Source organism: Cimex lectularius, unplaced genomic scaffold (genome assembly GCF_000648675.2).
Source record: "Cimex lectularius strain Harlan isolate CLEC.00 unplaced genomic scaffold, Clec_2.1 scaffold264, whole genome shotgun sequence".
Taxonomy (NCBI): Eukaryota; Metazoa; Arthropoda; class Insecta; order Hemiptera; family Cimicidae; genus Cimex; species Cimex lectularius.
Window position 1 is genome coordinate 408,553 of NW_019394222.1, and position 24,855 is coordinate 433,407.

At 35.7% G+C, this 24,855-nt stretch overlaps 2 protein-coding genes across 3 annotated transcripts in view; both read right to left on the reverse strand.

Moving 5' to 3' along the window:
* Positions 1 to 80: 80 nt before the first annotated feature.
* Positions 81 to 3,949, reverse strand: LOC106674298 (vesicle transport through interaction with t-SNAREs homolog 1A). Its single transcript, XM_014406936.2, has 5 exons — positions 3,690 to 3,949; positions 3,528 to 3,586; positions 1,641 to 1,788; positions 818 to 1,026; positions 81 to 757 (listed from the first exon to the last, which is right to left on the reverse strand). The coding sequence occupies exons 1-5, from the start codon at positions 3,781 to 3,783 to the stop codon at positions 599 to 601; spliced, it is 669 nt and encodes a 222-aa protein (XP_014262422.1). The 5' UTR covers positions 3,784 to 3,949; the 3' UTR covers positions 81 to 598.
* A 1,143-nt stretch (positions 3,950 to 5,092) lies between these two features.
* LOC106674140 overlaps positions 5,093 to 24,855 on the reverse strand; it is a 179,914-nt gene continuing 160,151 nt past the window's right edge. For both annotated transcript variants that reach the window (XM_024230329.1, XM_014406681.2), the window contains exons 5-6: positions 12,543 to 12,735; positions 5,093 to 6,607 (exon numbers count right to left, since the gene is read on the reverse strand). In XM_024230329.1, coding sequence (XP_024086097.1) covers positions 6,440 to 6,607; positions 12,543 to 12,735 — 361 coding nt within the window. In that variant the 3' untranslated portion in view covers positions 5,093 to 6,439. The remainder of the gene's footprint in view (positions 6,608 to 12,542; positions 12,736 to 24,855) is intronic.

Here is a 24,855-nt window from a genome sequence, read left to right on the forward strand (position 1 = left end):
CAAAAACATCGGCACCCCGAGGGTTGATATAACCTCGTAGTTCAAATACTGTTGTAAAAAAAAGTAATTAAATATTTAAATAAAGTTTATAAGTGATTTTATTTGTACCATTATTCAACAATTCAGTATCATTTTCATTTCATTCATATAACAATTCTCATATAAAATGATTTTATTTTATCATTTTCACTATATGAATATTTGTACTGACTATAGACCGGACCTTAGTGTTTAACATTTATCACTGTACAGTATAATAAAAAAAAATATGTGCACTAAAATTAATTAAAATAAATATATGACTAGATCAGATAAATACCAGAATTAATAAATCTAGCACTGTTTAGAAAGGTCAATTATTTTAGGTGTTAAAAAATTTATAAAAGAATATTTTATATATATAACAACAGCCCTCCTGACAATTATAACATTGATATTTTTTATTCACAATAATAAAAAATTTACTTTTGTTTAACAAAAAAGCCTAACATTTAAAATAATGCAAGTTCAGTCTGTTGTGAGTTCTGAAACCGACTAGCAAACCTACTAAGGCCGTATTAAAAATATTGTAAATTTGTAAAACAAACCGAATTTGAATTTAATTCGACCGTGTTGCAGAATAATAAATGCTGAAGATTACAATGATTAAAAAAACAAATGCCATAACTGACAGGATAAATTTGTGTTGGCGTGAACGTGCTACCATGGCACTCAGCAATCGTGAGCTCCTGCTCAAGTCGGCTTCCGTCTCTCTCAGCTATAAAAGAAAAAAATCGTTTGAATCTTCGTCCTATTAATGTTGAAACGGTCATCTTACTCTTGATCTGGATTTTGAAATTGTTTCTCTTTGTGAGTGTAGGTCCCTGAGTACAGTGTTACCCATTTCCTCCGTTTCCAAAAGGACAGAGTACGAAGCGGCCAGTTTTTTGCTTGACCTTTCTATCCTTTCCGAGGAATCGAGTAATCTTTGCTTCTGCTCCTCCCGCAGGCTCAACTCACCGTATGACTCGCTATGGGATGTATACCCTATGTATTTACAAATTTAAATTACTACAAATATTGGGAGAATTTACACAACAAAAGAACTTAGGGCATTTTTGTAAAGGACGTCGGTTCTATTTCTTAAATAAAATCCTCTACATAATTTGTAAACAATAATACCACTTTATAGAATTAAAAGTGATTAATTCAATGATGATGTTTTCTAAGTAAATAATTTACTGATGAGCTAAATAGTAGATTTTTTTGTGTGTGAAATGACCAGTAAAATTAAGTGAGGCAAATGGTCATTAGATAAAACATGATTTTGGAGTTTTCTTCAACCGATGACCATTTACCTGATACTGAAAAAAATCATTTCTCTTTCCACAACTGGTTAACAAGGAAAAGAAAAAATATACCATTCCCCATTATCACTTCAAAATTTTTTTTTACCTTAGTACCTTTTGACCTTACTTTAAAAATTAGCTAAATACTTAAATTACTTATTACTTTATACTACCCTTAGTTCAATAATATAAGTAAACTAATTTGCCTAAAATATGTAATAGAAACTTTATTGAAATATTTTATACTTTTTGTTCATTTTACATTTATTGTAATAAAATTTATTTGCAGTACTCTGCTATTATTTTGAATACCGTCACTGTTGCTAGAGTTGATCGTAGCTTTCATCCTGAACTCCTGTTGCAAACGGGTCAGCTCGGCTTTGTAACTGTCTATCCTCGTCCGGAGCTTAGCCCTCTGCAAAGGGTCTAGTTCGCGCACCTCCAAATCCATTTGTTCAAGCTAAAAAGATTTTTGGATTTGTTTTACCAATCAAAAGGTCAATTCATAGATCAATTAAAGTGGCATTTAAGTGTATATTATTAGTTGCACAAAATTTGTTATTTTTAAGCAGTCAGGAACCGAGGTAAAGTAATTCCTGTTGTCATACAAGGTGTAACTTTTTACTATCAGTTGGGTGTCATGGGGTAAGGGGTCAAACAATATTTTTTTCATACTAGCCTCAACTAAAATTATGGATTTGAACCCAGAACCGCTAGCTATATGTAGAGTATCTATAGTCAAATACTCTACGGCTTGGCCACCACAGTCCTCTTTACCCAGAAACTAAAGTATGTTTTAAATTATTTGCAGAGTAAAATCATAAAAGATGAAAGTGAATCAGAAATATTAATATACAGGGTGTTACAAGGTTAAATGTCTATACTGCCATGGAGGATTGATTAAATAAAAGTTAGTTCAGTGCCACCAGAGGTTTCTATCTTGACTCTTTCCTGAGTTTAAAACATTTTTGTGATTTTACTCCAAAATCAGAGATTTTTTCACATAAAATCGTAATTACTCAACTTTAATGGCATTAAAATACAAATCTGATCTTTATTTCGTAGACTACATTAAATTTTCCACAAGGTAACATTTCCATTGAAAAATTTGAGCTTCTGAATACACAGAAGTTGCTCTAAGAATAACCAATGGCAAAACCCATGACTTTTTAAAATACTCAATTGCGGTTCAATGCAATGACTTTTCCATCAAAATTTTTGAGGATTTCACCAAAGTTGAATTATTTTTTGTAAGTATCCCAAGGACATAAATCACTTTAACATTTTTTAGAACTTAGTGAAATCTCTTTTGCAAGGTTGAAAATTTGGTATGAACCCAAAGAGTGCAACAACCCAATTACATCGTACACGTCATATTTTTATTTAAAAAAAACATTTATTAGTTGATGAATTATAAAATAAGGCAACTTTAGTGTAATCCCCGAAAATTTTAATGGAATTTGCATTGCACTTGAGATAGCATGGGCCACAATTGGGTATTTAAAAAAAAAAAATTGAAAAGTTCTGATTTTAGATTAAAATAAAAAAATGTTAATATTTAAGGAAAGAGTCAAGATAGAAACCTCATACTGGTGGCACTGAACTACATTTTATTTAATGAATCCGCCATCTCAGTATTGACATTTAACCATGTAACAACCTGTATATTTTTAAAATAAACTATTCTAAGCGTGGCCATTGAGGGACTCAAGAAATGGCTAAAAACTCCAGTAAGTTAACATAATACTAAGCGCTGCACTCGGAGGACATACGCCATGAAAAACCAACCAATGCTGGCACTTAGTACGAAGGATTGAGCCTCTTTTATTATGAAGTTGTGAAAGAGCCCTGTATTAAAACTTTTTGACTTAGTCGTATGGGGGGAATTTATGTCAGACATTTGTCAGTGTAGTCCAAGATAACACACCTTGCCTGCAGTCAGGGACTACGATTGAAGATAGTTTTACAAATTTACAGTTGGGTTTAACAATAGAATAGTGTCATTCTTAGCAAGAGGTTTCACTACAAATTTACAGTTGGGTTTAACAATAGAATAGTGTCATTCTTAGCAAGAGGTTTCACCATAATGATCACAGGGTCATACATAACTTCTCACATAAAAGTTATCCATTAAATTAGTGTTGTACTTGAAAGGAAAATTAGCCAGAAAATGTACACAAACGTGCAATAAGTACTTACAAGTTCTTTCAGCTCGTCAATCTGTTTTTCTAGTTCCTGTGCAAGGTGCAGCTGCCCACCTGTCGGAAGGAACAGATAAATAATAAAACGCACTTTTAACCGTGCAAACCTTGTCGATCCAGTTGAATGGAAGTACGATCAAGAAAAAAATTGATTATTCACCTCGGTCCAAGTGGGATATCTTGGCGAGTTTGGCAGTGAAATCAGCAGTCGAGACGGCATACTGCTGCTCGTAGTGGTCCAACAGTGATTCCATAGTTGCTGGGTGGACGGAGCTAAATTGCAGAATACATCGGAAATCCGACAAAGGACAAACTGTATAAAAACAATTTAAATTGTCAGATTTTCTCTTGGATTATGCTGTAAAATGCCAGCGAGTTAGACGATAAGACATGGTGGGAAGGTTAAGCATTCCTTCTTGTACTTTTATCATTATGTCGTCTCGATAGTCTCATGACGTAACTGCCCGAGATGGTTAGCCTACACAGATTTTCCTTCAACAAGTAATAACAATACTTTTTATCAATGCAAGAAAACTAATTAATAAATAATTATATATTTCAATGACATGAGGGAATGTAAAAAAAAATATTTCTGTTCATTTAACAATATCTGAATTGTTTTAGACTAATGTGCAATAAGATTTTATTTTGATGGAAGTGGGCTTCTTTTTGGTGGACTACCAAACAACCTTGTTTCTCATTTTGTATATATATTTCGAAATAATAAGGAATAAAATAAGTCATCAATTGTACTGAAGAGGAGACAGGTTGTCCTAAAATATATACCCAAAAAGAGAAACCAGGTTGTTCGATATTCCTCCAAATAGAAACCCTCATCCGTTAAAGTGCGACCACCACAGGAAAAAGAGAGAATAACAGTTAACTAGTAAATAATAAGAAATAAAATAAGTTTTCAAATGAGCTGAAGAGGGGACTGGTTGTCCCAGAATATATACACAAAAAGAGAAACAAGGTTGTTTGATATTCCACCAAAAAGAAACCCTCATCCGTTACAAGTGCCACAACCACAGGAAAAAGAAATAAAAAGACCTAATTAGTAAATAATAAGGAATAAAATAAGTTGTGCTAAGTAGGGGACAGGTTGTCCTGAAATATATACACAAAAAGAGAAACCAGGTCATTTGATATTCCTCCAAATAGAAACCCTCTAAGTGCCACAACCACAGGAAAAGAAATAAAAAGACCTAATTAGTAAATAATGAGGAATAAAATAAATTGTCAATTGTGCTGAAGATGGGACAGGTTGTCACGTCACACGGACTCGTACGTAGCTCTACTCTTCACACTAACACCTCCTTCTCACTAAACCTACCTTAAGGAAATAACGCTGAGCTTAAAAAATTGCTTTAGTTTCCCATCCCTTTATTTTATCTCAATCATCCCTTAGTACTCGTGGGCGCGTTGAACCCACCATCATCTTCTTTGGCCTGTTGGGCATCTTTTACACCAGAACCTCCTGAAAAGTGGAGAAAATCGTTTTGTTGTGTTTGATTCTATTGGCCAATTATCGTAACAAAGTTTGGAAAGGGAACAAATGAAATATTTATCATGATACTCATTTATTGATCAACTCTTTCATCCAAGAAATTGATTTAACCCTATATTTATTTATGTCCACAATAAATAAATATATAACAAAGTACAGGATGAATGTACACAGACTTCATTCTATTTCGTACTACAAGAACATTCTAAGCAGGTGACTTTAATTCTTTTCGGACACTAGTATTCATAAAGTATAAATATACATAAAATATATTACAATTAAAAAGAATACTGCTCACAAAACGTTTTCTTCCTTTCTAATTTGATTTTTTTTAACAATTCAATTTCAATGTGTTGGCAAATCATATGACTAGTGTTATTTACGAATAAGAGACAAATTAGAGTTACTCGCTTGTTACAAAATTGTCAAAACAATATAATCTATGGCAAAAACGAAGGATTAGTCAAGATGAAGCACAATAATAACTTTTAATAAATGCAATTTTTTTTATTATTCAAAACAAAACATAAAAATTCTTTCTCTCATTTCCCTGAGATATCCAATTTTCTTTAAAATTATCTTTTTTTCGGCCTCTAAATTTAATATTTTCTTCAAAATCGTCGTTATACAAACACAAAAACTTAACTTGCTTTCAGCCTTTATATCTTAAATCACTCTTTTCTAGGCATGACTGTGACATTCAAAAAAGTGGCTCAGCTTGACAGATCGTTATATTTCAATGCAGAAATATTCCAAAACTGAGATTTCTGCCTTCGAAAGACCTTGGAAGTTTTTCTCACTCACCATTGAATATGTATCATTTAAATTTTAAGCTAAGACGCAAAATCATAAATATGTTCAATGTTCGAAATTTCAAATCGGTTTTATTAAATTTTATGTGAAGGAAAGTTAAGACTAAAATAATAAGTGTACATCAACTAAAAGTAATTCGGACTCAATGTGAGTCAAAGTTGAGAAACCCCACAATTCACACATTTTGTGCAGGATTTAGCACTAACAGTTAATGAAATATTTTTATTTTTATGTATTGAAAAGAACTTTTACCTTTATTACAAAAAAATATATGGCCTTATGAAAAAATGAAAGTGTTCTTGGACAAAATGGAGGGAGGGAAAAAATCAAAAAGTAAGGTAAAAGACGTGTATTATTTAGGTTTCTCTTCAAATCATTAAAAGTCTTTCACTCAGTTCTTCAAATTGCGGCCAATCATTGGTAGTAGTATTTTTTCATTTTACAAACGATAGAGTACAGTTTAAATTAAGTTCACTTAAAGTTAAAACTATGTACATTTAAAATACATCGATTTCATTTTCCTCGAGAACTGTATCACGCGCTTCTTCCGGGGAAAATCATGACTCAAAAGTCACAAATCGTCGGCTTCGTCAGTAGACGTAGATTTGCTTCAGTTGGTCCCTGAACTCCGGTGGGATGGTGTAGACCTCCGGCTCTGGCTTCTTCTTCACCAGGCGTCTCCATTTCCCACGGAGGTTCTTCCGAAAGCCCTTGCACTCCCCGATTTCCTCGCATGGCAGGGTGTGCACGAGTGCCGTCTGTAACAAACAAACCATATAATTGTAGCCATTTTAAATATTATTTATTATCAGGGTTGAAGTTTTTGAAACAGTAATGATTTAGTATTTAGTCATTTTGTTTAATCCTAGAGAGCAATGAGTACAAGTCCCTCAGCTGGTATTGAGAAAATTTTGGGATATCCTCCACCACATGATGACACCAGTACCTACCAAGCTGAAGACTGTGACCGTGCACTCGAGGGTACAACAACAAGAATATAGCTATTAAGTCAGATAGCTAAGCAGCCATCAAAGCTCTATGTTCAAATCCCATTAGCTCAAAGATGGTGCTGAATTGCAAAATTTAACAGATTAGGTATGCAAAACAACGTCACCGTTTGTTGGGTCCCAGGGCATGTGGGAGGAGAGGGCGATAAGAGAGCAGATGCCCTTGCAAGGAAAGTGGCTGCTATACTGCTGATAAGAGCTGAGGACTTCTGTGGTATACAAATTGATATTATGAATGAATTGAAATTCACTCATTGGATACAAAAATCCAAGAACCTTCTAGCAAGCTTTGGAAGGAATGATGTAATAGAATGTATTAAAGGAAGCCAGAAAAAACTGCGAATCCTAACAGGATTAACACCAGGCTAAATGGGCATTTGAAGAAAATTGTATAATCTAGATTCTGCAAAGAAGCAGAGGTAACACCAACATGCTTACTAATAAACTTGCCCACTAGAGAAAGTGTTTTGGAACGTACAACGTAACCTAGAAGAGATTCAACCATTGAAACCTGTCCTAATAACAGGATTCCTTGACGAACTAGGACTCTACAGTGTGCTATAAGCACAGAACAAGGATACAGCATCAAAGGAAGCAGCAAATAACCCCAAATCCAAGCAGCATTCTTGACAGGAATGCAAACTGAATGGTCATCTAAAAAATTGGCATAACCTAACTGAGCAAGCAGATTCTGCAAAGAAGCAGAAAAAACACCAACACACCTACTGCAAGGGTGCCACATTTGCAGGAAGTCTTTTGGGATGTACAATGTAACCGTAGAAGAAATTCAACCACTGAGACCGTGCTTATTAATCAAGTTATACTTGATGATCTAGTACTCACAGGTGTACCCAGGGGTAAGCACAGAATGGGAGATGCTCTTTAAGGGCGCAGAATAAAACACCTCGTTTAATCTACATCTAATCCAGGGGTTCTTCTAATTATAGACTAAAGCTTGTCATTTTAACAATTACTACTGTGTGGTGGCCGCCGGCAGTTATGTAGATACCCGCTAGGTGTCTCCGCCAGTTCTGGAATGGTCTTGCCCTCACTCTGCAGCCGATCGTAGTTGAGCCATTTCGTACAAAAGCAGGGGCACTGCCTCATTGACTTCATACTTTCAGAGTTCACACTCGTCTCCCCGACGAGATCTCACAGCACAGTGAACACCTTGAGACTTGAGACTAGTCTACTCGACGGGATCTTACCTTGCACCTTGAAGACTACTCCCCGACAAGTTCTCAATAATCACTAATGGAGCACCGACAACGACAGCAAGGGTACAAGCAGCATTAGCCTCGAACTCGCAACACAACCAAATTAGCTACTGGCCAACTGCTTCACTCGGCTATCTGCTGCACCAGAGGCCCTTCAACCGCTGCTGAGTCAACTGACTGTATCCACGGCCCCAGACCTCAGCCAACGGCTCTCTCGGTCACGGACCACTACCAACGGCACTACACGGTCCGTCCCGGCCTCATCCATCGTCTCTACATTTCAAAACAACACCGGCCCTTATAGGGCCACCAAAACTCCCAGTCACTAAATACTGTATTATCCTCTTCTTTGGCATGAATTGGCGAAGTGTTCTTCCGATCCGGGAGGGTTAGGGTTTTTTTTTCATTCGAAAATATATCGGAAAACCTTGAATTGTGGCAGATTCCAAGGAGTGGGATCAATTTAAACGAGACGAGGCGATAATGAGGGTAACGACCCGGAACGATGAACGGCGTATCTGGCCGGCTTCCAGCACCCGGTGAACTTGGGTCCGCGCAGCCGATTTCCGCATCAACTCGTCCATGGCCGAAGCCGTTAACGGCCAACGATTTATTGCCCAAATTAGACGAGACGTGACTCGAATTTCAAACGAAATGCTGTCACGAACAGAGCAGTCGGACCGTAGAATACAACCACATAACTACACGGGGTAGAGACATGACAAGATGAAAAATGAAAAGTACACGAGTTCAAAGTGTAACGTTTGGTTTAACCACCATATCGTGTGAAGGGCGAAAAGAATGTTTTTGTGAGATTTCCTCCAGTGGTCTACGGCATGATGAACCTATTGTTTGATAATTAATTACCTATCATCCTAGTCTGCGTATGAACCAACCAGCGGGGCGGACCAGGATGATAGGTAACTATCAAACAAGAATGTTTTTGAACTGTTGAGCGTATCGGCAAAACTCGATAACTGCAATTAAACATGAAAGGGTTTTCCCCTTCAGAGCGAGATTTACAGCAATGGAAAAGATAACTGTCAAACTAGAACAGTAAGGCATCGTGTGACACAGAGTGAAACCGACACGCATGTCATAGGCCTGGCAATGTAGATAACACGACAGTACATAATTATAATCAAACCGCTGACCCGAAATAATCTTCACATCGCTATGGATCTATATTTTGCCCGATAAAATAAAAGTGGACACTTCATTGTTATCACGCTCTATTAATAAATAAAAAAGGCAAGCAATAAAAGAAATTGTCCATTATGTCGACTCGGAAAAACATTTGGAATACTTGAGACCAAGCTTAGATTGTTTATTGTACAGATATTGGACGATATCCATACTGAAATATTACCGTACAATGTACATAATAAGAAGAATCAATTCAATAGAAAATCATCATTTCAAAAGACTCAATCAGCCCTCTTCGGTATACCGCAATGATGACCTAAAGATCTGCGTATGATTGTGCTGTGAGGAGCAAACAAAACCTACATGGGCATGTGATCCCGAAGGTCTAATGTTACTGAAAAATGAAGGGGACGTGGACTTGATAGAACGAGTATTTAGTAAGTGCACCTCAAAAGATGAGGAGTAGATGGATAAAATAACTCAAGTTATAAAAACGTTTTACGATGCAGTAACCGGTCATCATAGACCAACCCACAGCTACTGTATTTGATTTCAACGCAATAAACAGGCCATGGGCAAGAACTGCTTTGCTCAATAAGAAAGCACAATTGGCCGGGATTCTATTTCGATTACCACATACAAAACAGTGTACACAATCAGAGGTAAAGGCCAGAATGGGTTAGACTGAAGATTGCGATGTCAGCGTTTTTAGACTCATTGTTTAGCCTTTGCTTTACAAGGCGGATCGCAAAACTCGACGGCACGTGCAGTGATTCGCAAGCAATTTTATTTATTTATTTTTTTTTTTTTAGCTCTCTCTCGTTTGACGAGGCTGGGGTTTCAAACGGTTAAGAGAAAATTATTAAATGGGGAAGTGTATAAGCCGACTGGCCTTGGGTCGGGCAGACCTTGCACATGCCTGCCTCTTTGTCCTCCCTGCGGACTTCCTCGCAGCGTTGCCGCTCGTCTGCACCCAGGTCGGCACAGGGGTCGTCAGAAGAAAAACCGCGGATAGTACAAAATACGTTACACCCATACTGTCCACCCTCTACTGAAAAACGCTTTCGTCCTATTTACAGTTTTATTCTTCCTTGAATTGACAAAAGTCTACAGAAAAATCCAAGATTTATTGAAGCAGATGCGACGACAATCTATAGTATCGGCAATCCCTCACAAAGAAGATTGACTCATGCAAAAAGGGGTTGCAAAACTGTAAATTGGTTTTACAACCGTGTTGCCACTTCGAAAGCCCATTTGAGATTTGACCCGGTTTACAATGACATATGTCAGTTGATTCATCGTCTTTCCTGTAACAGCGAGTGATGAAACACTCACTAACAAATACAACGAACATCGTTTACTTTCTATGAATTGTGATATTTTACACATCGGCATGAATAGGGCTTTGTCTTACACTGGCAGAAAACGTGTTCTGTGTTGCATTACACCAACCATGACGGAACGGTACTTGAAAAATTGCATCTTAATTATGCAAATTTCAAAAAACTCAAGAGCTCTACCTTTCGAGTATAGTCAATTTTCGAAGGAGGAAACAAGTGGATAAATTTGTACCCTCCCTAACAAGAACTATTTTGGCTGATTAAAAATACAAACAAATCTGCTCCCCCGGGGCAAAACTGGATAAGACAGTTTTTTAATCAAATGAGATAAGTGCTTCAACAACAAGAATAACTAATGTAATAAGTAGAATCAAGTTGAATTTTGAGAGCAGCCGATTGTTATTGAACGTTGGAGAACCGCGAGAGAGAGGGACCCACCCTTTCCTACAATGCTTTCTCTCCCTAATCCGAGAACTTCGTTCTAGTAATTCTAGTAATCTGAATAGGCAAAAAGTTCAAGAAATGAGAATTAAAAAGTAAAAAATTGAGAGAGAGAGAGAAAAAAGAGAGAGGGAAGGAAAGGGAGAGAGGCAGTGAGATGTCATACAAAATTCCAAAACCAACTTAACTAAACAAATTTTCAAAAATTTCTTGCGTTCAGTGAAACTCGCCTTCCTTCTTTACTAAAAAATTAAATCGAGCTAAATTCTTCTTGTGTTAAGTATAATATACCTGCTGCTTAAAAATTAGTGAAAAAAGGAAGGAGCAATGGAGAAAATATTAAATGAATTTAAAAAAATTGACTGTGTATATGTATTTTAATAAGTTTAAAATTTTGTGTTTGCAATAAAGTGTTGTGTTGAAATTGTATTTTTTTCTGGTACATATGTATTTAAGACCCTCTTTAATCAGAATTTTTTCTAATTCTCCCCTGAAGCAATTTGTTCGGATTACTGAGAGAGCACTGTACATTGAAATGAAAACTTTGAAATGTTATTGTTTATGAGAATTATAAAGGGTATTAAAGTAAATTAGTGTGTGATGGTTAGTGACCGTTAATCGATAATTATTCAGAAATCGTGAGATGCGGTCTGGTGTGATGTAGGTTTCAGAAAAACATTTTCTTTATCGTGGCAACGTTCGATCTTTATTGAGATCATCTTCTGGGCTTGGGATTTACAAACATCTAAATTAAAGCCAATAAATCCGATCTTAATTTTTTTTTTGCGAATGGCCTGCGATGGAACAAAAGAACCCTCGATAGTGAACGTTACGTTCCACGTTTGTTGAAATGTTTATTGCAAATTTTAGCAATCAAAACGATAAATCTTAGGTATTTCGTTGTTAGGTTGATTCATCTTATGATTCAATGCCAGGTTCGCAATCTTACGCTGGGGAACAACCATCCAGATAAAAAATATTCCGTTAGTTCATTTTTGTTATGTCAACATGACAAAGAATTTACATTTCCTCGATATCGGTTATTACATTTTTATAAGTGTTTGTGTTTATGAACTAGTAAATCGACTACTATATTATAGTATATATTGTTTTACCACTAGTTTTATCCACTCGGCTCAATTATATCGCCTAACGAGAGGGAAATGATCTATAAAATGTAAAAAAACTAATGATTCACGAGTCAATGACAAGTTGGGAAGGAGTCAAACCATAGTGTAATGTATCTTTTTTACTTTTTTTATGTTTGTAAGTTATTATGTTGGAAAGCCCCAAGGAAAAATATTACTAGTATTGCTAGGGGGAACATAAATTTTTTTTTATAAGTTTGTAAAAAGACAGATTGCTCGTCATGTTCAAATAGGTTTTGTTCAGATATAATTTTAATTACGTGACAAAGGAGAATTTCCTTGGCAGGATGATAGATTGTTTGGACAAAATGTGTTAAACAAAGGACTTTCGAGGCATTGTGCGACCTTGTCCTGTTTGAACGAGACGAGTTTTCGAAAATGACTTTTTCCTCACCTGATCGTTGTTTGACAGGCTGAACTGCGAAGAGTTCGAGTACCTCCAGAGGAACGGAGGAGGCTCGACGGGTACGGTCGTCTGCTGTATTATCGTAGTCCGGACCTCCGTCTCTTGGATGACCGTGTTGTTGTTATTGTTGATGTTGTTGTTGTTGGCCACGACCGAGCTGTCCTCCCGTTTCCTCAGCTTGCTGGAAACCAATTTCACAGATATGAGAGAGCCGTTAATTTTCAGCGAGCTCCTCAAGACACCCCTCAAGAAGCTCTTTTCCTCTTTTTTAGCGTTGACGTTGTTCGGGTACGTTACGACCCCACCGAAGCTCACACTCTTTTGAGGCATGTTCGAAATACAATTTACAAGAGTCTAAAACGAAACGTTCTTTGGTATTCTATCACAGATTGTTTTCACTCTCTACACTGCACGTCAAGGCGCGCGGAGCTAACCCACTAGCACAGACACTCAAAATACAACGAATATCCAGTTGTGAGAGTAGAGAGTGAACAAAATATGAGCCTTGTGACTCCGTCTCAAAACCACCATTTGACACCAACAACCAGTATAAAGAGAATGAGAACTGCGAGTGGGGAAAAACCCTTTATATCGACAACGCCCCACCACGAGGCGCCCCACTGCTCCAAGAAAAAAAAATCTCCAGGTTTTGTTAATTTCCCGCATTCGTGTACGACACGTTGAAATCATATTGGTCAAAACTATCTGCAGCAATAGTAATCAAAACTGCTGAAATACCAAATTAGTCAAAATCTTCCAATATAGTTAAAAATCAAAAAGTAAAAGCCCGCTTTTCCGATAAATGGTGGACAAAATAAATTTTTTATCTTAGGTTTATCTTCGTTACGTACTAAAGAAACGCCGTTTGAAAGTGGTGACACGAGAAAGAGACAAAAAAAAACACGTGCGACGATTGAAAGAGCGGGTCCGACAAAACCATACTACGAATAATTTTTGCAAAAACACAAAATTTTGTATAATTGAAGGGTTTTTGAAAAAAAATACCCGCCCGTTATTTTTATGTTTCGGGCTATTGGATCTTCAGCAGCCCAAATGGGTTAATTCTCAATATACTGAAAAACCAATGGTTTTTCTATTGGAGACAACTTTTTTACTTATTGCTTAACAACTTTTGAAAACGTTTAGACAACTTTTTTTTAATGATACACTATTTATTTTTACTCTTTTTGGCAATATTCAAGGGAAACAAAATCAAATTTTAAAATTTAAGTTTAAATTGCCTGAAAGTGTAAAAGTTGTCTAAAATAAATTGTTTTGTGTCCAGTACTATTTCATTAAAAATATCAATTGTTTATCATTTTTAATGTAACTTGTTAGCTTATTACTTATAATACCTACAAATATTGTAAATTGAAATAATAAAAAATACTAGAAAATCTTTTAAAAAATAAAATAATAAATTTTGTTGTCTTTGTCATGTTCACAATATAGATCACAGCCCTAGGCAATGTTGGGACTGAGTCTATCGTCAAAAAAATTTGAAACCATTTATTAAAACGGTCGACTCTTGTTAATACGAACTCCTCACCAGGTCACTTGGGTAAATCGAAAAAATTCTGTACATTGAAAATGTTAAATCCATTATATTTAGTGGTCTATTGACTTACTTCTTTCAATTAATTAATCTTTTTATGCAGGGTTTTTGGTTGAAATGAAAAAAGTAAGCGTCACGAACTGGATTCTAACCCACGACCTTCGGTTCAATACGCCGTTGCTGGAACCACTTGAGCTATCGTGACTTGAATGACACAACAGCTTAATCAAGTCTTGAATGACACGATAGAACAAGTGGTTAGAGCAGTGGCGTTTTGAACCGATGGTCGTGGGTTCGAATCCCGCTCGTGACGCTAACGTTTTCATTTCAACCAAAAACCTTACATAAAAAGAATAATTAGAAGAAGCATGCTATTAATCGAAAAGGTGCCACTTCCAATCTTTACAATTTGGAAGTTTTCTTTGTTGTATGCCTCTAAATTTCCACGTATTGGTTACTTCCTTAGAGCAAAAAGTTTCTTCGAATTTTTTCTAGGTTATGTTCTGCGGCAGTGTTTTGTCAATGTGTTCTCATCACTGGCCGCTTCGGAAAATCATTTAAAGAAAGGACGCCAGGCTAAATCAAACAAAAACCACTTCACGATTTTTTTTAAATGTAAACAATGTTCAATTTTATGGTTGATCTTTTCCGCTTTTTTATTATTTTTACTAAGTTTTGTATATGTACAATTTTTTGGTATTAATGTGGAAAAATTCATATCGACTCTTGACAATTTTTTTCCTCTTGATAATTAGAATTATTTTTGTGGTCCCTGGGGTTCCGAATTATCGAGAGAAATGGGCTAATTTCTGTGAAGTACCACACAAGACCAACGACATTCCTGCCTATAAGGCATCTTCCAACGAAGCAGGAGTGGGTTTTGAAATGAGATAGGAATTAGCCAATTTGGGCTGCGGAACATTGGCCAATAGCCTGAAACTTCAACTTATAAAAAAAATATTTTTTTCCAAATACTGTTCACCTATCGTGCTTAAATTATTAGCTTTCGGCCTATTTTAAGGTCCTCATCAGGAAAAAACAGTCTTAAATAGAGTCGACTCTTGATAATTCGAAACCCAAGGGACCACAAAAACAATTCGAATTATGAAGAGGAAAATATGTTAAGAGTTGATGTGATTTTGTTCAAGTTATTACTAGCTTAGAGCTTACTTTAGCTCAAGACGCCCCTGGATATTGGAGATGGCCTTGGTAGGATTTGAGTCAGGAGATAAAATTGCGCTACATAGATAGCGCAATTACATCGCATAGATGTTATATCAGCAACTCATCAGTATAAATTGTAGGATGGGACCGAGAATGCACCTTGTGGGACGTCGGCCTAGATTGGTGGTCTAATCTCCGAAAACTCGTCGTTTCCAACCTAAGCAGCGGTCGGTTAGAAAAGATTTTAGGTTTTGGTTATAAGGTTGCTTTATATATATATATATTACGCAGGGCGGGCGACCAAGGGACTTGGTCGGTTCTCGTGTCCTGCATAAACCACTTGGACTTGTTCACAAACCCCAAGATTTTGGACCATTTTATGGACCACGGGGAGTGATTTGGTGATGCCCTCTCCTTCAAAAGTTTCGAATCTATGCCTGGTATACCTATAACACTCTGCGAGGTAGTGCCGTGCCGTTTCTTTTTTTATTCCACAAAAACGGCAGAAGGGGTCTGGTAAAATACCCATTACGAAGAGGTGTCTTCTCAAAGGGCAATGGCCCGTCAGGATACCTACCAGCCTCCTAATTCCCTTCCTTGAGTTAGAGAATAGCCATTTCGTTTCTTTTGGTTTGATCTCCTTCACAAACTCCTTCGATTGCCTATGTCCGAGGGACAGTATAAGGCTGCTTTAGTTTGAAGGAGTAAAGGTGCCAGACTCAGCCAAAAGCTTGGGACCTAGGGTCTAGGACTGAACCCCAACAGTACTCCTCTCTCCTCTAAAGCAGAGGAAATAGTGTTTTTTTTAAATATATGAATTTTCTTTTTTGTAAGTCTTATTAGTGGAAGTTAAAAAATAAAATAAATAAAAATAAAAATCACAACTTTGCAACTTTTGGCGATTCTGTGCCATTTTAAAGAAATATAGCTTGTTGTTGAAATAACCAGCGACTCTTCTATTTTTGAATTCGTTGTTTTTCATTTAAGTTTTTCAACTTTTTGTTGAATAAAAAAAAAGTTTTTATATTACTAAATAAAATATGACTCGATACAGGATCATCAAAACGTTGCAAAATCGTGATATTTATTTTTAACAGAAACCCTCAAAATATAAGGCTTACAAAAAAGAAATTTTCATCTATAATAAGAAAAAAGAAGGACAAAAATAACGAAGTAAAGAATATCAGATTAAAGAAATTTTCATTTTGAACCTAGCAAAAACCAAAATCAGTTTACTAGTTAAAAAAATATATGTATTTAGTAAAGTTTTAGGGTGTTTAAATATTACTGGCCCTATTTTAATATGAAGGGACAATTTCCTTTAACATTTAGCCTGTCTCAAGTTATTGAATGTTTTATATTCTAATTCTGTTGAAACATAAATAATCACATCGTTTTTTTTACGACAAAAAATTCAATAAATAGCTACAAAAAATTTAACAGATATAAATTTCCCGATAGTTTTATATGAAATCACAAGAATCCAATTGCACTTACAAGGAATTAGTGTATCGCCTTTAAGCCATCGGCTATTGAGTTTAAATCATTAAATATATTACAACTATCGAACAATTAACTGGTGACTTAAAGTGTTAAAAATTGGGCCAGCAGAATAATGCAAATAAAGGATTCAAGAATGTCAGCAGATGTCTCATGGCATGGGGCAGATCTGGTACTTGCAGAATGATACTGGAGAAAACATTCGAACCATGTATAGTTTTAATTTGATTTCCGCACAAATTTATTTTTTTACGTAAAACCTATTTATAATAAAAAAAGAATAGCTAATTTTTATTGAGTCACTTGAAAATCTAGATGTTACTTCCAATAACAATTGTCTTACTTAATTGATAATCAGTTAATTTTTATGTAAGGTATTGGTTGAGATAAAAAGTCAGTGTCACGAGCGGGATTCGAACACACGACGTTAGGGTAAATACGCCGCTGCTCTACCACTCGAGCAATCGTGACTTCAACCTACTCGGACACCAACTTCCCATCTCAACCCACCTTTCGAAAATTCATAAATTTCCCTCCTTTTTGCTATTTCGAAAATTCGAAACGTGGGTTGAGATGGGAAGTTGGTGCCCGAGTGGATCGAAGTCACGCCAGCTCAAGTGGTAGAGCAGCGGCGTATTTAGCCGAAGGACGTGGGTTCGAATCCCGTTTGTGACTTGCTTTTTGTCCCAATGAAGACCTTAGATTAAAAGTATCTAAGCACACTTACACTGACTTTTTTAATCTCAAGCAATACTTTACATAAAGATTAATTAAATGAAAACAGTTATTTGGACAATCGGACCACGAACTCTAATTGAATTAATTGCTAATGCTAAAACACCACGAATACAAAAAAACAAAGAAGCTTTAAATAAGAAACTAAAATAAATCGAATCCAAATGTAATTGACCTGAAATAAGATATTTTTTCAACCTCAAGATTTTTTACTTTTTAAATTCGTTATATTTTGAATTAACTTTTACTGTAAAAGTACCGAGACGTAGCATTTGAAACATTTTAAACCTAAATGTGTATATAAATGAGTCGTAGCGGATGGTGGTAAATAGAACTCTGGACGCAAACAAAAACACCCCAAAAGAAACGTCGTGACGCAAAACTGATTTTTTTAAAAATACAAAACATGAAGTGAATGTTTAACTTTAGCCACAGACCTGTCATCGTAGATCGGATACCCCATCTCCACGACGGGGAAAATCTCGAAAATTATGCAGAGCATCTCGGGCAGGTCCTCGGCCAGGGCGTACGACGACACAGCAGACACACTCTTACAACTTATATTCACTATTTATATTATATTTGAAAGGAAAAAGTGGGAAGATTGGAAATCGGACCGCCATAGGCAAATATCTAAGATTCAAACATCAACCTCCGAACTTCCTTTTCTAGATATTCTAATCAAATAATAACAACAGTGACAACCAACGGACGCGTATTTCGTGTTTATGCATGTATTTTTGTGTGCATAAAACTTGGTTGTTTTCTTGGGCAAAACTTTACACCTAATTGATATGATCTTTTTAAATTACATTCAAATTTTTCCATCGGATCAGATATAATCCCTAATAATGTATAAGTTTCTTTGAAGCCACTCAGAAATATATAATTAATATAGAGAAGATTAAAAAAACTCTCAAAAGCGAGATTGTCAGTACATGTTCTTTAACCAAATAATTTTGAAGAATTTGAAAGAATCAGTCAAAAGTGGGTTTGAATGGTTTAAATTCTTTCGATTTCACCTGACGACCTTGTGTTGAAAAGGATGGGCAGAGAGACAATAAAATTATTACAATGGCAGATAGCCCTCGTGAAGATTTTGATAAAGAGACTATGACGTTCGATGCTATTGTGTGTGTCGAGCCCCTTGCGAGTCGAGAGATAAGAAGTCTTTTATCTCTCCAATCGGATTATGAGGAAGAGATGAGCAAATGAATCATGTTTTTAGAAACAATTTTATTTTTCTTCAAATTATCGTGGTGTTCGCTGAGATGAATACCTTTTCAACGTGACATTCCCTTGAAAATATAAATTGAAAAATTACCCTAGAAATCTTCATCTTGTGACAAATTGGGCTTTTTGTTTTAATTATTTTCCGTGCACGTTTTCCTTTTAGCTTTTGTATGTATACTATTTCAAAACAAAAACGAAAAAAAAGCGGCTATGTGAAGGTTTCTCGCGAAATTACATTGCAGCAAAATTCATTTTATAATGTACAGCATTACACCAGCGTGACGAAATTTACAGCTTGTTTACAAAATTACGGCTTCTTTCGTTTCTATAAACAATTTTTTGAAGTATAGCCATCATCCTTTTAAAAATATTGCAAACGTACTTTTTCAATTTTTCTTTAGGACGAGCGAGCCTTTAGGAAAATTATTGGACCAAATTGAACAAAAATTGCTTCCCACTTGATTAATAAAAAGTTTGCCATTTTGGTAATGGAATTTTTTAAACATAGAGATACATTGAACATGCGGGAATCCGATGGCCAAGCGGTTGGGTGTCCGACTGAATTTGCCCCGCTAGCGGTCCCTGGGTTCGCATCCTGGCGTAGCCCTTGTTTTTTTAAATTAAAGGTCTCTTGTCAAAAAAAAATATCATGCTATCTTATATACCTTCTTACATTTCTAATCAATATTCTACATCAAACCAAAGGAAGTGCGAAGTTTTATTTTATAACATTATCTGTTCGAAATTCAAAAGTACCCGGTTATCGACGAGAAAAATACTATATTTCTCGATTTTTTTCGTAGGTTATTTTGTACTACGAGAATATCATTTGATAAGATAAAAACTATCTTTCGTTCGTCATAAAATGCACTGACGTACTCTCAAAAACAATATCTTCCCAGAAATTTTCAAATCAGATTTTTTTTAAATAGGAATAGTTAACATTTTCTGCGGAGGTGAATTACACATACGTCACCCTGGAACTAACAAACAGCCCAGTACAGTAAAAATTCCACCATAACATCAATAATAAAGTAATTACAACACGTATGACTTATTCGAAGCCTCTGACAGGCTCCTCTTCAGCATCACTTGGGAGAAATAATCAACGATAAAAAAGATAAAATAGTAATTTCATCATGGGACTTTTTTCAGGAACTTTGAGACGAAGAATATAGCAATCAGTATTGTTTAGAGGCCTGTAAAAAAATTACTATCCATTTATAAATGGATATCAAATGTATGGCTTTAAGCGCGCCACACGGTTAGAGATCATCATGAAATCATAAAAAATAATTGTATTATTGAAAGTTTACGCCGAAGCGTAATTTATTCTATTTTCTTGTTAAAAATTAGTTAATTAAAAAGTCGTATTACAATTCAATTCAGTTCTCTTTATTTTAAGCCTCCGACCTCTGATTGGCCTGCCGAAAGATGAGAGGCTTAGTTGGCGGACGGGTTGACGCTCGTCTTTTGTCTGTTGTTCAGTACACACACGTTTTTCTCTCTGGCGCCTTTTTGGTCTCAATATCATAAAATTAGTTAACGTTTTTCCCCTCTCAACAAAGCATTTCTCTTCCGTATTGCAACACGAGAAAATTATCTTCCGAAAAGTGCTGTTTATGTTTTTACAGCCAAGGTGTCAACTGCATTTCCTCATCATTCCCGGAGGAAAACTCTAAGACCGACGGGCGATATTCTGCAGGAGCGAATTGTAATGTGAGTGAAACATGGCTACTTTCGGCAAGTGATTTTCTCATTTTTTCCCTTATGTTGCGCATTCTTTTGTTAATTATTTAAGAGTTTAATTAATTTATTTTTATTATAATAAGCCTTAATCGTAAAAATACAGTGTTTTATTTTTAGAGGGGTTAATTACCACCCCCTTAAGATAAATAAGTACACTTTTATGGGATATTGTACTTATCTAATCTGCTTCAATCAAACCTAGCTATAAATCGTTTATTCTGTGGTATCAGATTATTTTTTTACCATGCAAAGACGTGACACGGAAGCCAGTGGAAACTTATTCTGGTAGCCTCAACGATTTGCGCTTGCATAACAGCTTTCACGAGTTTTTTTCTGTTTTTGCACGAAATTTTTTTAATTCATGGACGGGTTAGGTAACGTAAATGATGGTTTGACGGTTCTAAAGCTCAAAATGACAATGATTAAAAAAAAAAAGATGAAAATCCACAAAATGAGCTTCAAAGAAGATCAAAATGTAGGGAGATTTGGTGATTTTTCGTTCGGGAAACTGGAGGAACTGGCAAGAACGAAAGTAGTCGCTTTTTGATGTACTAGTTTAAAAAAAGACCTTAGCATCTCAAAAATTGTCTAATTTTTGAACATTAGAAATATAGGTACTGTTGAAATAACTGTCTGTTCGAACTTTAGCGCGCCAGTAAACAAGAACTCTTAAAATTTTATTACAAATTAAGACTTTCATGGACAAAAATCAACAAATCCAGTTCAATTCCCAATGTTTGATATTAAACCTGATCCCAAAATTCGTTCTTGCTAAATTAAATATTAAGAACTGTCCAACTCTCTTACTACGTAAATGCCAAAAAACCATATTAAATAACGAATTACAAAAATTGTACAAAGAGATACAAAAAGTTTTTAATCAATATCTTGTACACGTTAGCACCTTATTATTGTCTTCAATAGAATGGGATAAATTCGATTATGATATGCGATCAAAAGTTAAATTTATCATTGATAAAAAAAAGTATATTGGATAAAAAAATTAAAAACATGAAATACGGTACACTTAAAAATAAAACTAGCCATAAAATCTTCAATTAAATTTTACCCAAGGGTTAGAAACGTAACAAACTCGGAACTAAATAATGAAGAAAACAATCTATTAAATAAAGGCTTAAAATTTGTCTCAAAAACTGAATTAGATAAAAAACTACTATCCCTTAGTTCATCAGTAGATTGTTGTAATATAAATACTAATTTCCATTAATTATTCTTGACTTGTAAGGACTTGGTTGAGATAAAAAATTCAATGTCACGAGCGGGATTCGAACCCACGACTTTCGGCTAAATACGCCGCTGCTCTACCACTTGAGCTATCGTGACTTCGATCCTCTCGGACCCCAAGTCTCCATCTCAGCCTACAACAGTTCGAATTTTCCCTCCTTTTTGCCATTTTCAAATGTCGTGTAATCAGGATTGGATTCTCAGCGACTTATTATTATTAAATATTTATCCATTTCAATTGACCACTAAAACGTAAATATATAAAATAGCGTACTAATATAAAATAAAAAGTGCCGAAGTAATTAAACCAAACTAACTGTGAGTGCGTGGGAACCGGTAAACATTTCAGCACCCAAAGAACACAGTCACCTCAGAACCATAGTCAATGCTCTTTAGTACGTCTCCAACATCACCTTTTACAATGACCTGAAAATCTCTCTCGTACAGAAAATAATCCCCAAAACGTTTTCCACAATAAACTCTCCTCTCTCTCTCTCTCTCTCTCTCTCTCTCACTCTCTCTCTCTCTCTCTCTCTAATCGAGTTGCCCAATCTGTATCCAATAGAAACCACCCCTTTAATCTCCCAGAGTACTGAAGAGGAGATGACCTCCTGACCTACTAAACGAGCATCGGTCAATAGTTGGTAATAAAGTACTGATTGTAATAAATATAAAATTTAAAAAAACAGTTGTGACAAGTTGAAGTAAACTGAAAAGTGAAATATGTATCTCGAATATAACTGAGATTTTTTGACGATAGAGACATTTTAGTCTAATTTGACATGAAGGATAACCTGAAGTATTTACACTGTTGGCGAGATATCTTGAATAGATTTTTCCTTAATTTTCAGTACATTTCATTAATCAGATGTAACTGTGGATATAAAATAAATAAATATTTCCTACTGGTGAGAAGTATTATATCGTTACGAATATAAAATCAACAATTCAACCAGAAAACCGTACGAATAGGCAGACGAGGGATTTTTAAACATTCGACAAAAATCTGCTCACAAGGCGATAATCCGTGGGTAAAATCGTGTTTTTTCCCCCAACAAAGCAATATTGATTATCCACATAACATCAGTATTGATCCTGAAGCTATTTCTTCATTGAACGCAATAATTGATGGGAATCCAATAATAATATATTTATTGCTGTTTAATTAGGATTGAAAGAATTAGAAAGAAAATTATTATGACGTCAATTAAAGGAGATAGGACAGGTTTTTTTATTCTGCGTAATAGCTGTTTCCCACCGATGAAAATTATAAGCTCCCGACATAAGAATTGGCAATTTCGAATAGGGTTGGGTCACAAGCAGAAGGAAGAAAGTGCAACACTCAACAAAAGTCTGTGGAAACCTAAAACTCTCCCCCCCTCTCTCTCGATAAAGAAACGAATGTTATACAAATTAAATTATAATGAATAATTGTCAAAGTAAATATTTATTCAATAATGACGTCTATAAAATCGAACGTTACGTAGAATTTCGACATGCAGAATCGACAAACACTGACGATGGCGAAACGCCCTGGCAAAAATAGACTGTAAAAATAGGGCTTGATGATCTGTGACAAAATTTGCAACTTCAATCGTTCAAACTTTTTTTCCAAAGATTGTTATATATATATTTTTAGTCGAAAACATTTACTTTATTATGGGCTAGCCGGCGCCCCTAGATGGCAGTTTAGATTTCAGTACAAAATAAGACTTCGAATCTCTATATATACTGAAACCCCTGTTAACGTACAATTTTTGTATTCCTCGGCGAAAAAAAGCTAAACCCCGGTATAACGGAATTCCTTCATACCGGTCGCGGGCATTGCCGCCAGTGTCCACCATGCTAATTCACCCCTCTAGAATGGACGTAAATTGTAAAAATATATAAATTCCCACGGGAAAAAATATTTGTTAAGATAATGTCAAAAGTCAAAAGTCATAAGTCAAAAACGTTTCAGGTACGGTAAGCATCACATGTAATCCTTCGCTGAAGAATAACAAAAACAGTTTAAATTTTATGTTTGACACTGTTGACCCATTCAGAACGATGAGCATGATTTCGTGCTCTTACTTCAAGTGAGATACTTTTTTTTTTAGATTTTATTAAGTGTCTTTTTTTAATGACCGGTTGTTTAATAATTTGTCGGTTCGTGAGGAGCGGCCAAGAATGAGGTAGTGTGGTGCTATATTTGTGGTGTCGTATTGGTTTTGTGTCCACAAAAATTTCACACAACACCAATACGACACCAAAAGAATAACACTTCACTTTATGCCCTGAAGATGACCCGAATAAAGGTCGAAACGTCAGCAAAAAATGAAAAAGGTGTTTTTCTAAACTACCTCATTCTTGACTGCTTTTCACGAATCCAACAAATTTATAATGCACCTGCTCCCATATTGACTACAGGTATACAATTATTACATTTTCATTTACTATTACAATTTCAATCAACTAATTATTACTCATTATTACAACAATTAATTTTACATTTACAATTTTGATAATATAACAGATATTAAATATTACGGTTGCTACAATCACTTTGATTTTTTAACAAAGCGCAGAAATCCTTTGCATATATAGTTATCAAATACTGATGACTTGCTGGCCACAGATCACCTCGCATCTGGACTTCCTATAAGTTTTGAACGTATCGGTTCCCGGCTCGGGCTGTCATGGACATGGTCCCATGTCTTTGTTTGTTCTCCTAATGGCAGGTTGCATCCGGGATGATATTGAATCTCTTTAAATATTCACCTCAACATTTAGCGATAGTTATTGAAGTTGTAGGTTCTCAAGTAAGGTACTGCGAAAGTAATGGTGGCCATTCACGATCGCTCCAAGCAGTCCAAACGGAGCGACGCCGTTCCAAAAACCACGTCAATGGCAAAACTGAACTGGCATTCCCGGCTTTGCTGAATATTCGACCGGTCCAAACTCCATCGCGCCACTCCAAATATCTACGGCGCGACGACGGCATGGCGCCTTCGTGAATGGGAAAACCTGGCGTGAACGGTGGAATATTGGAGCACTGGCTTGGTCGTGAATGGGAAAACCCGTGTTTTTTTGGCGCGGTCTCCGTTTTTCTGTCACTGAGCAAACATCTCCGTCGTACAT

Coding starts and splice junctions, on each gene's coding strand:
- LOC106674298 (XM_014406936.2), bottom strand. CDS start 3,783: ATGGAATCACTGTTGGACCACTACGAGCAGCAGTATGCCGTCTCGACT. Junction 1,789..3,527: donor TTGACGAGCTGAAAGAACTT/GTAAGTACTTAT, acceptor AAATCTTTTTAG/CTTGAACAAATGGATTTGGA. Junction 1,027..1,640: donor CAACTCTAGCAACAGTGACG/GTATTCAAAATA, acceptor GTAAATACATAG/GGTATACATCCCATAGCGAG.